We start from the raw sequence: 13213 nt of genomic DNA on the forward strand, positions 1-13213 counted from the left end.
ACATCACACAGGTGCACACCCTCATAAAGAGGACAGTGCAAAACTCACTTCCCTATTCTCGTTCCAACAGCACAGCCCATTTTTTGCTGAGCAGCTGACAGCATTCCAGGTGTGGCTAACAATGGGCGTGGAGAACCGGAACCCGCCAGAACAGCTTCCAATAGTTCTGCAGGTGAGTCGCCTTGGCACGGGCCAGGTAGTGAGTTAAGTGAGCTGGCACTGCAGAGACTCATGGGCACTCATGAGTATGTGTTTACGTGCATGTCTTTCCCTGCCTGCCTAGTGCTATGCTCTCAGCCAGATGGTGTTTGGGTACATAAATTATGTGGGCTCATTCAGGACTGATTGAATCTGATTGTGTGTTTGCTAGACCTTTGCTGATAAAAGGGACACATTTGTCTTCCTTCTTTGTCCCGTTTCCTCCCCCTCCCTCCCCAGTACACCTTCAGATAAGCATAAATTCTTGCTGTAGTCTAGTGGCACTTCAACAGCATCAAGCTCCCTCGACCTCTCCTATTCAGCTGTGAATCAGCAAAGCTTTTTCAAAGAATGGTGCACTTGCTGTCCTGCTTCCTCCCTTATCTTCCCATCATACCTGCTAGCTCTGGGAGGCAGGGACATTGTCTTCTTTCTAGATTTGCAAAGTGGGCGCTGCTGCAGTCTGAGTGACTAATGAATGGTTCCTGTATCTGTCCCCTGACAGGGAAACAGGGGTCTGGTACAATTACAGGAGAGTGTTCAAAGTATCACCCTGCAGGTGTATTGGGAAGCAGCAGGGGCATGAGGCTCAGAAGGCCACTGCTGCACCTCTGCACTCCTTGCTATCTCCCTGGGATGCTCTGAGTTCATCTACAGAAAGGGAAAAAAATAGTTTCAGAGTGAACTCTGGGGAAGCCTAGGGTCTCATCTGAAACCAAGTTTCCTGGGGAGCGAAGGCAGAATGCCCACCTACACCCCCAGATGCATGCTCATAAACCCTCATCAAGGCAGCTTTGGTCACCTTTCCCTTAGGTAGAAATATATAGATTCCCTCCCACTCAAAGGAATGGGGTCCTAGTCTTCCATATGTCCAAGGACATCTGTTTTCCATCCCCATAATTGGAAAAGATTCACCTTCCCTCTGACAGCCACTAATGTGCCCCATGACAGACAGTACCATTAATCTTTTTGAGACCAAATCTTAATTTTTCTGAGCCTCCAGAGGCTGAGATAAGTTGGAAAAGGAGATGTGCTGTTTATCTCTGTGACTGCAATGGAAGCAGGCATTATGCATTATGTCCACTGCCTTCCACTGAATTAGTTGGCACTAGGAAGCTCTTCTGGTAATTAATCTTGCAACAGTATTGAGATCTCACCTGGTTCAGGACTATGCTTCCATCACCTCAAAGGGTGAGACTAGAGTAGAGCAACATGGCCAGTATAAATATTAAAACATTGCTATGTATGGAGAGTAAATTTGTTCACACACTGCTTTATAAACGGGGATTGTTGTTTGAGTTGTGATGTGTCAGTGAACGATTGGGAGGGGGAAAGGTGCACATTTCAACCCCCTCTTGAATGCCGTGTTGCGTAGATCTTGTGTCTACTGGACTGCACCCCTGTGGCCTAAAGAGGTACATTTGCTGCGAATGTATCCCCGGAGAGAGGGACATGTGAGTGCCACAGGCATGGTGCCAGACATGTGAAACCTGGTTCTTCCGAGGACAGGAAAACAGTCCTTTTGTAAATGGTCTTTTATTGACTTATAAAAATTGCAGTCCATTTAGAATCACTGCTCTCTCGGGGGAAGATCTGACAAAGCCAGATTTCTGATTCAGAGAAAAGCAAGAGGAGAACTTTACAAAGAGAAAAGATAGCTCATTCAGTCTGAGAGTCTGAAACAAGCCTGAGCAGTAGATTCTTAATCCTTGCTGAGGCACTTCTTTTCCAGGCTGTGAGAGTGCAGATGGACAGGATGAATACTTGCACCATTGAGGTAAATAGGAGATGCAGAGCGAGTTTTTGTTTCGTGCAGTGTTGCCCTGTAATAATGGCAGCTGCGCTGCCGCATTGACCTGATTTCTTCTATCCTACATTACTGTGGAGCTTTAATGTTAAAGCCTGGACCCCATTATCCATGAATTATCCTCCCATGCCTAAGCATTGCTGCAATTTGCATGCTCAGGCTTCCTTGGTTTTTTCAGATCCACTTCCCTCCTTATAGGCTTGGTGCTCCAGATTTGAAAATGCTGCTTGCTTCTAACCTTGAGCAGGGCTCTCTGTTGCTGGACAGCGATTGAGAGTTATGTGTAGTTGTTTGATCTAACAAACCAAACTGATTCGTAATCCAGACCTCCAACTGCCCCTGCAGCCCTCCTCTTCTGGTTAGAAATAATGTTGTATCCTTTTAGGGAATGGAGAGATTACTCTGGTGCAGCTGGTATGAAGATGCAGTTCTTATCGCAACATCTCCCTCCTGGTTTCTTTTAAGCTCATATCATTATTGTCACATGGCTCTTGTGTCCATATCACTTTTGTCTTCAGGTCATTGTGTCGCTTTGCTTCAGGAAAGTGGATGTGCGTAAAGGAAACCCAGATACTTTTCTCAGATAATGAATTGCAAGTTTAATTAAATCTTGGAGATATTTTATTTTATACATGCTTCTGTGATATTAACAGCAGTAAGATACATTTGTATGCTCATTTAGAAACCTGTTTAAAATTACATCTAATTTTTTTACTGTCTTTGACAGAATTTGTGGATTTATTTAATTCTTATGAAAGGGAATAATATGCACAGCATATCTGCTTGCAGCTTTCTCTGCTAATGCACCTTATATCTAGCCTGCCCCACCCTCTCTTATTTTCAGTCCTGTCCTGCCCCACCCCTCTAATCTCTGCTACTGTCTAAAACAGCGCTCCCTATTACTAATGCCAGGCCTCTTCTGAGCACACTGCTAATTGTGCCAAATTATATCGAGGTTTTATGGTGTAGACAGATGCCAGGTAGGGTGTGATGACCGAAGTCCTTTCTCTTTTGACCTATTTTGGGATTGGAGCATTATTGAGAGTTGAAAAGTCAGTATGCTCTCTGTAGCCTCACAAAATGGAAGACCACCAAATAATGCGGGGGAGTGAGGGGGCAAATTGTGGAGCCAAAATCAGGGAGCTTCTGCCATGATCCATATTGGGGATATTATTCGTTTTAAACAGAGGATTAAGCATTGCATTCCAAAATCTTACATCTGGTAAAGAGATTCATAACTGGAGGTCTGTCTGTGCATATTTCACACAACACTAAATGTAAGCCAGCAGAATTACTCATTATTGGCATCAGATTCTGTTTTAATGAGATTTTTATTGAAGACTTAATGTGACCCCCTGGCTTAAATCCTTAGTCTCTTACATCCATTTGCCAAGGAAAGCAAAACCTTATGTCTGCTTCCGAGTTGTTTTGGGTAATGGGAGAGTGGGCTTACTGCTTATCCTGAACACTTCCACTGGATGCCATCCTGCTCCTGCTTTGTCTCCTTTCTTCCCTCTGTAAATCAGGAGAGAACATTTCACAGCCAGAATGGCTGCTTCTAGCAGGCCTGTGCTGGATCGTTGCTTCTGTGCCTGAGAGAGATTTGAGCAGATGGGATGAGTGTCAGAAACCACACTTACCTAGAGTTGGGAAACAAACTGCATTCCAAGAAAAAACATTTGCATATGTCTGCATAAAACTTTTCAGAGGGGAGCATTGCTTCATTAGGAGATGGCTGTTACCCAAATAGCACTGATGGGACAAGACTCCAGCCAGTCAGCTCTCTTGCCTTTCAACATTATTCACAAGTTTGAAATTAAAACTTAGACAAGGCCGATGTGTCTGAATGGGGAGCCTCTGTGAGATCTTGTTATACTTGCCTGGCTGTTATAAGACTTTCCTTTCATGGCATTAATCTTTGTTTTCCCCTCTTTCTGCAGGTGTTGCTGAGCCAGGTGCATCGGCTGCGAGCTCTTGACTTGTTGGGAAGATTTCTGGACCTGGGTCCCTGGGCAGTTAGCTTGGTGAGTACAATGTTGCACTGGCCCTTTGAAAGGGAATGATTTTTTTTCAGTGTAGACAATACAGTCTGAAGGATGATTTATGAATGCAGGATATGGAAAATATGCCCTGAGTTTGGAGCATGGATCAGTATCTTGACAACAGTCAGATGGCCTTGAGGTCAACATAAATCAGGTTGCCAGAGCTTAAGCAGGATTTGGAAGCTGCTGAGAGTCCTTTATATTTAGCCCACATCATCTTTAGTCCACATTGTTCATGGTTTGCTCCTTCTCTGCCAGCTGAGATTATGAATAGTGATGGCTTCTGAATAAAAGTGCATGTGGAGACACAGACAGCATCTAATGGGCATATGAGATCTATGAAAATAATTACCCAGATGAAATGAAGTCTCTGAACCCAAGTAACAGTCATGAGCATTTCTTTTTGCTAATAAACCAGTTCTCCCCCAGGAAGTTATGGAATCAGACATATTTGTTTCACCTGTCCTTTATGCCTGGGGCACTTGAGAGAATGGCAGCTTGGATTGAGGGAGAAGGTCAAACAGCTGGGCTTGGTATGAACTAGCTATAGCTGGGCAAGGAGCAGTTTGGGGATAGTTAATTAATTTTTTAAATATATAAAAATATTTTCATTAACAAAGTAAGAATTAAAAATGGCTAGAACGGCTGGGATGGTTTATAAAATGTCATATAAACTAAATTAAACATGGAATTAGCCAGTTATCTATCATCCCCCTGGTCACTTGACTTGTGTGCTGTATCTCTTTTGCCTCGTCCTTCATCCATTGGGTCTTTTTAGATTGTGTGAGCTGTCTAGGGCACAGACAGCTGCATTTGGAAAATGCCTAGCACAGTGTGGGTAATAAATATGAATGGGACAGGAGTGTCACTTGAAATACAAATGTAAATTATTTCAGGTGCCTTCTGTTAACAGAGGGTACTGGTGAGACTCTGACAGCAGGGAATGAAGAAGTCCTGTGATGGGACCTTCACAGATTTTTCTCTTTCATCCTCCTCCCAGACCTGCTCCCACACCACTTAAATCAGATTCTGTTCTGCGCCTTCCGGAAGCATAGCACAGAAGCCGTAGCTCTAGGAAGGAGGGGGTCAAAGGTGACTTTAAACTCTCTGGATTTCAAGCTGTGGTGGGGGCCAAAACATGAGCAATTCATGGGGCTGACTCGAAATTACTGTAGCTTCCCTTGTGCCCCTATGGCCTGCATTATAAGCCAGACTCACCATAGCAGTGTGTGCTACATCCCTGGGGCCTCCTTCTCTAGCTTTATACCGTGCGTGGCCTATGGCAGTGCAGTGTCTGTGATGGGAGGATTCTGTCTTGCCCCCTGTGGGCTGTTTACAGCCCTTATACATCACTGGTGTAGCATATAGGTGCTGGAGTAGGGAACAGAATTCTTCCCTTCAGGTTTATTTTGCACTGCACTTGTATAGACTATCTATAGTGACTACTCAGTAATGGTGAAATGCTAAACAATGTAACTAGCTGTCTGTCCTCCTGCATGCTATTACCATACAAGTTGCTTATTTAAAAGCCTCTCTGAGTGTGGGAGGCATGTATGATTTTCAGTGGAAGGACTGTAATTAATGAGCTTTTGCAATCTGTTTACTTGTGGGAGCAAATTGCCCCATCTGAGGGAGGGAAGTGGCACATCGTGAGCCGTGAAGAATCACATGCTGTAACGAATAAAAGCTGGTGCTAAATTAACTCTTCATCTCAGTGGGCCAAATATCTGGGGACATCCAGGAATAAAATCAGAGATAAATAACTACACAGGAGTCCCCTCTTTACTCTACATGTCTGATACTCATTTTTACCATATTTCCCATATGTGCCATAAATATGTAGCTTCTATGTAAAGGGTGCAATTCTGACAACTGTCCAGCTCTCCTCCTGCAGTGGATCTTGGAGACTTATAGTAATTTGCTGTTCTACCTTTCTCCCCAGGCTCTCTCTGTTGGCATTTTCCCTTATGTGCTGAAGCTGCTTCAGAGTTCAGCTCGGGAACTGAGACCACTTCTTGTCTTCATCTGGGCCAAAATTCTTGCAGTTGACAGTGTGAGTAATCTTGAACCATTACTGCTCTTTATTTGTTTCCAGTAACATCCTTTATTATTATCTTCCTTAGCCAATTGCTTTAAAGTTAGAGGCAGACAGTACAATGAAATGCGGGAGGCTGGATTTAAAAACAATGTATTCATTTAGTAGGAGTTCCCACCTACAAAGTCACTAGTGCATTAGAGCTACGTGCTGAGAATTTCTGAATGTGAAATCCCCATTCATGCAGTGATAAGTCTGATTTGAAATGGCTCATTTGGCTACCTGCCCATTCACTGGACTTTTTGCAAGAGATCACCAGCTCATTAAGCAAGTTATTCCCATCTGCAGGAAGTGAAATGACTCTTCTCTCAATTTATCCCTCATTCATGCTGAAATCTCACTGTAATTGGAAGAAATTCCATTTTTCAATCATGCTTCTTTTTGTATAAGGGTGACCGAAGTTCTGTGGTACGTCAGCACTTAATGACTGCTTGTAGAGTGCAGACACTGCATGTCCAGCTAGCACGGGTCGAAGTAGTAGTGTAGACAGTGAGGCATACCTTAGGTCAGAAGAGTAAAGTGCTCTGTACACCTGAACCTCCAGGATATGTACTCTACACAGTTCTCTTCCTGCCAAAGCAGTGCTCCTATGTCTACACTGCTGTTTTTAGAAATCCAGTGTCCTGCTGCCTCCCCACTGCTGCGGCCTTTCTCTGCCATAATGGAAAGCTCCACCAGCAGGGAAAGGCTCTCTCATGGGGGAGGCAGCGGGGAAAGGCTCCAGCGTTGGGGAAAGGCTCCAGCAGCTCCTTGCTGCCAGAGCCTTTCCCTACGGCCAGAGCCTTTTGCTGCTGCATGTAGCTACGTACAGAGTGACAAGGGTGAACGCAGCCTGTCACTGTGGTGTATAGCTACACGTGTAGTGCCTGTATAGCATAGCCTATATGTAATGTCTGTTACAGTGGCCTAGCCCATACTGGGGGCTCATGCTCTGTTTGCTAAACTGATTTAGAACATTTGGTCAGGCTGTGCCTCCCCCGGGCAAGAACAGTCTCCAAACTCATCTTAAAACCATGGTGATTATCAGCATCTCTAAAACCATCCTAGAAATAGAGCAAAACTAGGTCTTTGGAGAGTTTAGTTTCCAGTGTTGCTCTAAATCTAATCTGGTCTTGTTCTCTCAGTTGCAATGACCACTGACATTGTGGGCTTGGAAGTGCTGAAGAGTTCAGAATGGATAGGACACTGAGTTGTTTCCACAATGCCCGTGATTCTGGACTTCTCCCTCTCATGACACACACTGGTACCTCCTTGGCATCCTTTAGGACAAGGTTTAAAACTGGGATCATGATTTTTGAACATGGCCTTAATGAAGACTATATTTTTTGGTACAAATATTCAAACAGTTAATTAATTGCAGCTGGAAATTTGCAGTGGTACATGTAGTTTCCTGGTTTGACACCTACAGTTAATTGCAGGTGCAGTTATTAGTTGTCGTAAAATTGAAAATTGCTTTTTAAAATTGGAGTCTTCCTGTTTTAATGTTGTGTATTTTCATGATCTTTTCTCTTGTTTGTAGCATAAGAAACGATATTGGATTTGTTAGAATTCTTTCTCTCTTGATCGAGCACTGTCATGTTTAGTTTATAAATATATTTTAGTTAACATCTTAAGAGGCTTTTGAATGGCAAAGAAAATGAAAATTATTAATCTTAAAGCTCATATTGAAAAGCTTAGTTTTGATGCATGCTCCTCCATGGCTGAAGCTTCAGCCCCAGAGACCAGTACAATACATAATAGGGATATTGTACAATCAACTTAATTAGCATGCACCACAATAGAAACAAACATGCCCATGAAGGGATTGTCCTGCTTATCAGAGGAAATGCTCACTGATTTCATGAACAGTTTTAAAAATAAGCCTAGAATCATCCTTCCAGCCTGGACTGGGCAGAGACTTGCCCAAATGCGCTTGATGAGACATCTTTGGCTTGTTAAGAGGATCAAAAGACTGTGGAATGATTATGCCTGCAATAAATATTAAAATCCCTGTAACTTTATAGTACATTTATCTTCCCCTCAGCCCCATTTTTCACCCTCATCTCTCTAAGGATAAAACTGAAAAATATGTCGTACAAGACCAGTATCTGCAGGATCCAGAAATGAAAGGGACAAAAGGGGCGGGGTAATGTGGCTCTTAGTCAATAGATACAGCAGTGTGTGGTGTAGTATTTTGGCTGTGAGGAGCACTCTCCTATGTGAGTGTAGTGCTTTCAGGGATAGCAATTTTATAAGATTTATAATGGAAATGACTACTGCAAAATGCCCTGAGAATATAAATGAAAGTATTCTCAGATGCTGAAGGCAGTCATGAAAGGCTGTTTTTCATTGTGTTGATTGAAAGATTAATTAGACTGCACTGAATCACTACTGCTACAGTGTTAGAGTACAGCAGGAGTGTGCATGAGTGAGTGGGCAAGCCATGAGAATATTCTCCTATTGGCCACATTTCTAACTGGAACTGTTTTTTTTTACAAAGGTGGGTGTTACATCGACCACAGGCAAAAGCCATGGCTCCTATTTTCAAACACTTTCCCAGAGAAGCTTCCTCTGGAGTGGATTGATTTAAATCAAAGTTCTCAAAATGATTTAAATCACCAATTTCAATGATGATTTAAATCAGAAAACAGTAAACTTGGATTTAAATAATAAATTTTAATCTTGTTTTTTCATTTGTACTTTTTAGTGATTTTCTTAAAGAAAGGTTGATTCTCATTAGTTGGAAATTCTTAAAACATGTTGATTTTCAACTAAAATGTAGCCTAAATATGGCACCTCTTTTGCTAACCAGGTGCATATACTCTATCTGTAAATATTTATTTAAGCAATTATAAAGCTGAACATACATTTTTACATTCTTTATGATATAAAATGGTAAATGATGCATTTCTCATTTACTAGGTGGTTAATTTTTTTGCTTATGATTTGTGTCAAGCTGTATTTGACTGGAATTTGGAATTCAGTTAAAATGCACAAAAACAGCATTTTAAAATTTTTATTAGTTAAATATAACTACTTAAGTGTGCTGGGTACATAAGCAAGAAAAAGTTTATCAAAACATGTCTTCCATTTAAAACTATCTGTAGTTAGTATTTTGAACTGATTGATTATGGTCAACTTCACGATTTTAGAACTAGTAGATCTCATCCTCTCTCATCTAATTTTTATTCATTGATTGGTAGAGGAAAACAAGCTTTATTGCTTTTTCAACTCCCAGTCAGTTTCTCAACTTTAAATGAACCAGTTATTGAATTGATCTAATTGAATAAACTGAAATGACGAAAATAGTCTCTTTGAACCTGCAGAGGAGACTACTGCTGTCAAAAGCTGGTTTAGCACTTCAACAAACTCTGGCTCTACAGGTTCTTAGCAATTACTTCCACCAGTTCAGTGGTATGGCTTATTGAAGATTCTAGCAGCAAAGGTGCTGCTTTAATATTATTTTTTAGTTTAAATGATTCAATAGATTATAGTAAGTTTATACTTTAATATGGGTTTTTAGAATTTGAAATTTAATTTTAAATAGCTTTATTTTAAAAAGAAAAATATTTTACTTCAAAATTTTAAAAATCTGATTTTTATTATTAATATTTATATTATCTATTTTTATTTAACCTGCTTTCTCCTGGTTCTAATTTGATCAATACTGTTTTCTTCATCTATTTTTGCCTGTATGTGCATCCTTCTTTACTTTCAGAAAATTATTACATTGACATGAGCAGCTAGAGTCAAACTAATCGCTTAATCATGTTTGTTTTTGCTGGTGGGGTGTAGTACCTGAGACTCTTTTCCTGCCTCTGGTTCCTCTCAGTGTTTTTTGCCTTGTCCTCTGGAGAGCAGACTCTGCTGCTAAGTTTTTATTACAGTTTTGGTTTTCTCATGAGCAGTGAATAGAATTAGCCTGAGTGAAAACAGGCAAAGGTGAATGCGGGTGTATGCTGCTCTCTTGCATTGTGTATGTCTAATATACCATAGGTCTTTGATTAGAAGATGCCCGCAATTAGTAACTACCCGGTGTAGGAGTTGTACCTTTGTCATGCAAGTTGCAGGAAAAAGCAATTAGATGTAATAGAAGTGTTGTCTTCTAAGCAAAAATATATGTGTACTGTGAGTGTTCTTAAAAACTTTTTAGTGTCTGAATCTATTTACTTTAATCCTGTGTATATGCAGACATTTGCACTGAGGTATTCAGAGATGACTCTAGTTATCCAGGGCTGAATTTTGTTGGAGTGTTTCCAGCCAATCTCCCTACTGTGCAACACAGCATACGTAACTGGATGGCATGCTGCAGTATATGAATAGCAAAAAAATTGGTGTTAAAGAGTCCTTGGAAAGGAGGTCGGGCCAAGAGTTTACCCTATGTTAATCTGGTATAATTTGTTGGGCAGCATCCTTCAAATCTTAAATATCGCACTTAAAAAATCCCCACTATAGTCAGTGAGAAAATTAACCAAAAAAAAAAATTGCTCTTCTGATGTAACTTCCAGACTGTCAAGGGCACCCAAGTTACCTAGCAAAGTATAACTCTGATGGGATCGTCAACATTACAACCACTAACTCTGTAGAAAACGGGGAAGTACTAGGTATGGGTGGGTTAATTTAATCTCTACTCAAAACAATGCATCAAAAATTCAGTGCCCATAAAATGGGAAAAGACAACATTAGAAAAAGAACTTGAAGTTTCTAAGAGTTTAAAGACAGTGGAGAGTAGCAGAGTGAGATTTTCAAAAGGATGGGCGTTGACCCTTTAAATGGCATATTTAACTGCCAGCTAAATGTTCTTTGCTAGCAGGATTTTTGAGGAGCAGTGGCATCTTGTGGTCAATACAAATGCTCCAGATAGGTAGTCCCCAGGGATAATTTTACACAGCTACACATTTTTTTGTGCTCTAGTGCCCTTCCCCCATCATTGGAAATCTTTAACCTTTCCCATCTACCCTACAGCATGTTTTGTTCATGTGCCTTTATTATTCACAAGTACAAGATGCAAAGTAGGGAGATGTTATTGACACTGAATATTAATATTGTTCTCAGGCACTGCAGAGAGAACGTATTAGCAAAGTGTATATTTAAAGCTATTCTGGAGTTACATGCTCTGCTTTCCTCCCTCTGGCCTCAGGTGATTGGCTGGTGCTGGCAACACGCTGGGATGCAGTGAAAGATGAGCAGTCTTGTCTTAGCGGGCATCTGTTTGCCTGCACGCTGGTTTGAGACAGCATTGTTTTTCTAAGGGGCAAAGATATGAAGAAAGCTAAAAAAGTTGGGAAGAAGAAAACCAGCTCTCCTTTTGCACAGCGTTACCAGCAAAATCCAGGCACGCTCCTGGTAGCTGCAAACTGACATTGTTTCGTTCCCTCTCTTCTTTACTCTGCTGCAAACCGCATCTTCTCTTGCTTCGGTAATGAAATATTCTCTTGCATCTTTGTCTTTCCAGCCCCCTCCTTTCAACAATTAGTTTTCCTCCAGAGTCCTCCATTCCTGATTAAAAATACATGACACTGTCTCTGGCATGAAGCATACAGCAGAATCCCAACCACAAAGGGAGTTAAAAGCAAAGTCAGGTTTTCCACCCAAAATTGTCACTTTTGTGCTATGTATTCTTGTACTCTGACCTTAATATGTCAGACTGGAGCCTGAGATATCATGCTAGCAAAAAGGGAGCCCTGAGAAGAGGATCCTGGTGATGATTATCACTCTTTGAATCCAGGCTGCCTGCTTCTCCTGTAATAGTCTTCCTCGGTGCCCTGATTTCTGCATATTGTACTGGTGAAAAAGATGGTGAGGTTCATCTGCCGAGCATTTTTGTCACATAGTTTGGTCTTGCCTATGGAGATGAGAGTAAATGATGTCCCCAAACCGTGTTCCAGCCCCAGGATTGAATAGGCCAAAAAGAATGGACAGTCCCCCACACCTCAGAGATCATCTCTCAATCAGAGTGGAAACTCATTGATACAGATCAGTGTAGGGGAAACATGCAGTGTGCTGAGTGGGAGCTTCAGTCTCCAGGATTGTCAGTCCTTGCACCTTTCAGGAGCAGTACTTTCACCTGAACAATATAGTTCCTTATGGACATTTATTCACAATTCCAAGCCACCAAACAGGGTGTCATTATTAACAGTCTTTGCTCATTAGAAATACAGAATTGGAAAATCAGAGTTATTACAGGTTAAGATTTGGTGTTTTTGGGGAGAGATATGTAGAGAGAGCTTGCACAACATCTGCATGTGATATGCTTGCCAGTCAGGAACGCTAAAAACAGACATCAGAGTAGCAGCCGTGTTAGTCTGTATTCGCAAAAAGAAAAGGAGTACTTGTGGCACCTTAGAGACTAACAAATTTATTAGAGCATAAGCTTTCGTGAGCTACAGCTCACTTCATCGGATGCATTCGATGAAGTGAGCTGTAGCTCACGAAAGCTTATGCTCTAATAAATTTTGTTAGTCTCTAAGGTGCCACAAGTACTCCTTTTCTTTTTAAAAACAGACAGAAAACTAACACACAACCCTTCCCCCCAGTCTGGGTAGGTAGTTTGTGAAGATGATGTGCTTTGAGATGATGAGCTGCTCAATGTCTGGGAACCTCTAGGCCTTTATCCAGGACTTAGACTGGCCGTGCAGATGAATATTTAGCTTTATGTGCAGGGGGTGATGCGTAGAAGTTACCAAAACATCTGATCTGCAGAGAGAAATTCAGCTCTTGTTCTTCCCAGGCTGGGACAGCAGCCATCAGCAAACCAGGTGGAGAATTAGATAAGAGACTTTTGAAATATGTAATTTTATTTTGGTTTTGTAAATGTCAGAAATCTGATTTTTCAAATTCCTCGTTTTCCCTTTAGTGGCTTGTAACTACCATGGTGAAGGTATGCAATGGAACAAAGGGGGGTTGAATGCTGCCTCTCTCTAGGGTGCTCTGAAGAACCAGAGGGCAACTTTGCAGTTTGTATTCCTTTTGGATGCCAACATACAGTGGAACCATTTGCTTTAAATAACACAAGGTCCTGGTCACCTCTTCAAAGAGTGTTTGGCTGCAGTCCCGACAGGGAAATTTGCTCTGACTTTTGTTTCTCAAATG

At 41.5% G+C, this 13213-nt stretch overlaps 1 protein-coding gene across 7 annotated transcripts in view; it reads left to right on the plus strand.

Annotated features, from left to right (window-relative positions):
• RPTOR (regulatory associated protein of MTOR complex 1) overlaps positions 1–13213 on the plus strand; it is a 323167-nt gene that overhangs the window by 207666 nt on the left and 102288 nt on the right. For all 7 annotated transcript variants that reach the window (XM_043496352.1, XM_043496353.1, XM_038371215.2 and 4 more), the window contains 3 exons: positions 71–172; positions 3946–4029; positions 5990–6100. In XM_043496352.1, the coding sequence (XP_043352287.1) occupies positions 71–172; positions 3946–4029; positions 5990–6100 (297 nt within the window). The remainder of the gene's footprint in view (positions 1–70; positions 173–3945; positions 4030–5989; positions 6101–13213) is intronic.

Source organism: Dermochelys coriacea, chromosome 14, assembly GCF_009764565.3.
Source record: "Dermochelys coriacea isolate rDerCor1 chromosome 14, rDerCor1.pri.v4, whole genome shotgun sequence".
Lineage (NCBI taxonomy): Eukaryota > Metazoa > Chordata > Testudines > Dermochelyidae > Dermochelys > Dermochelys coriacea.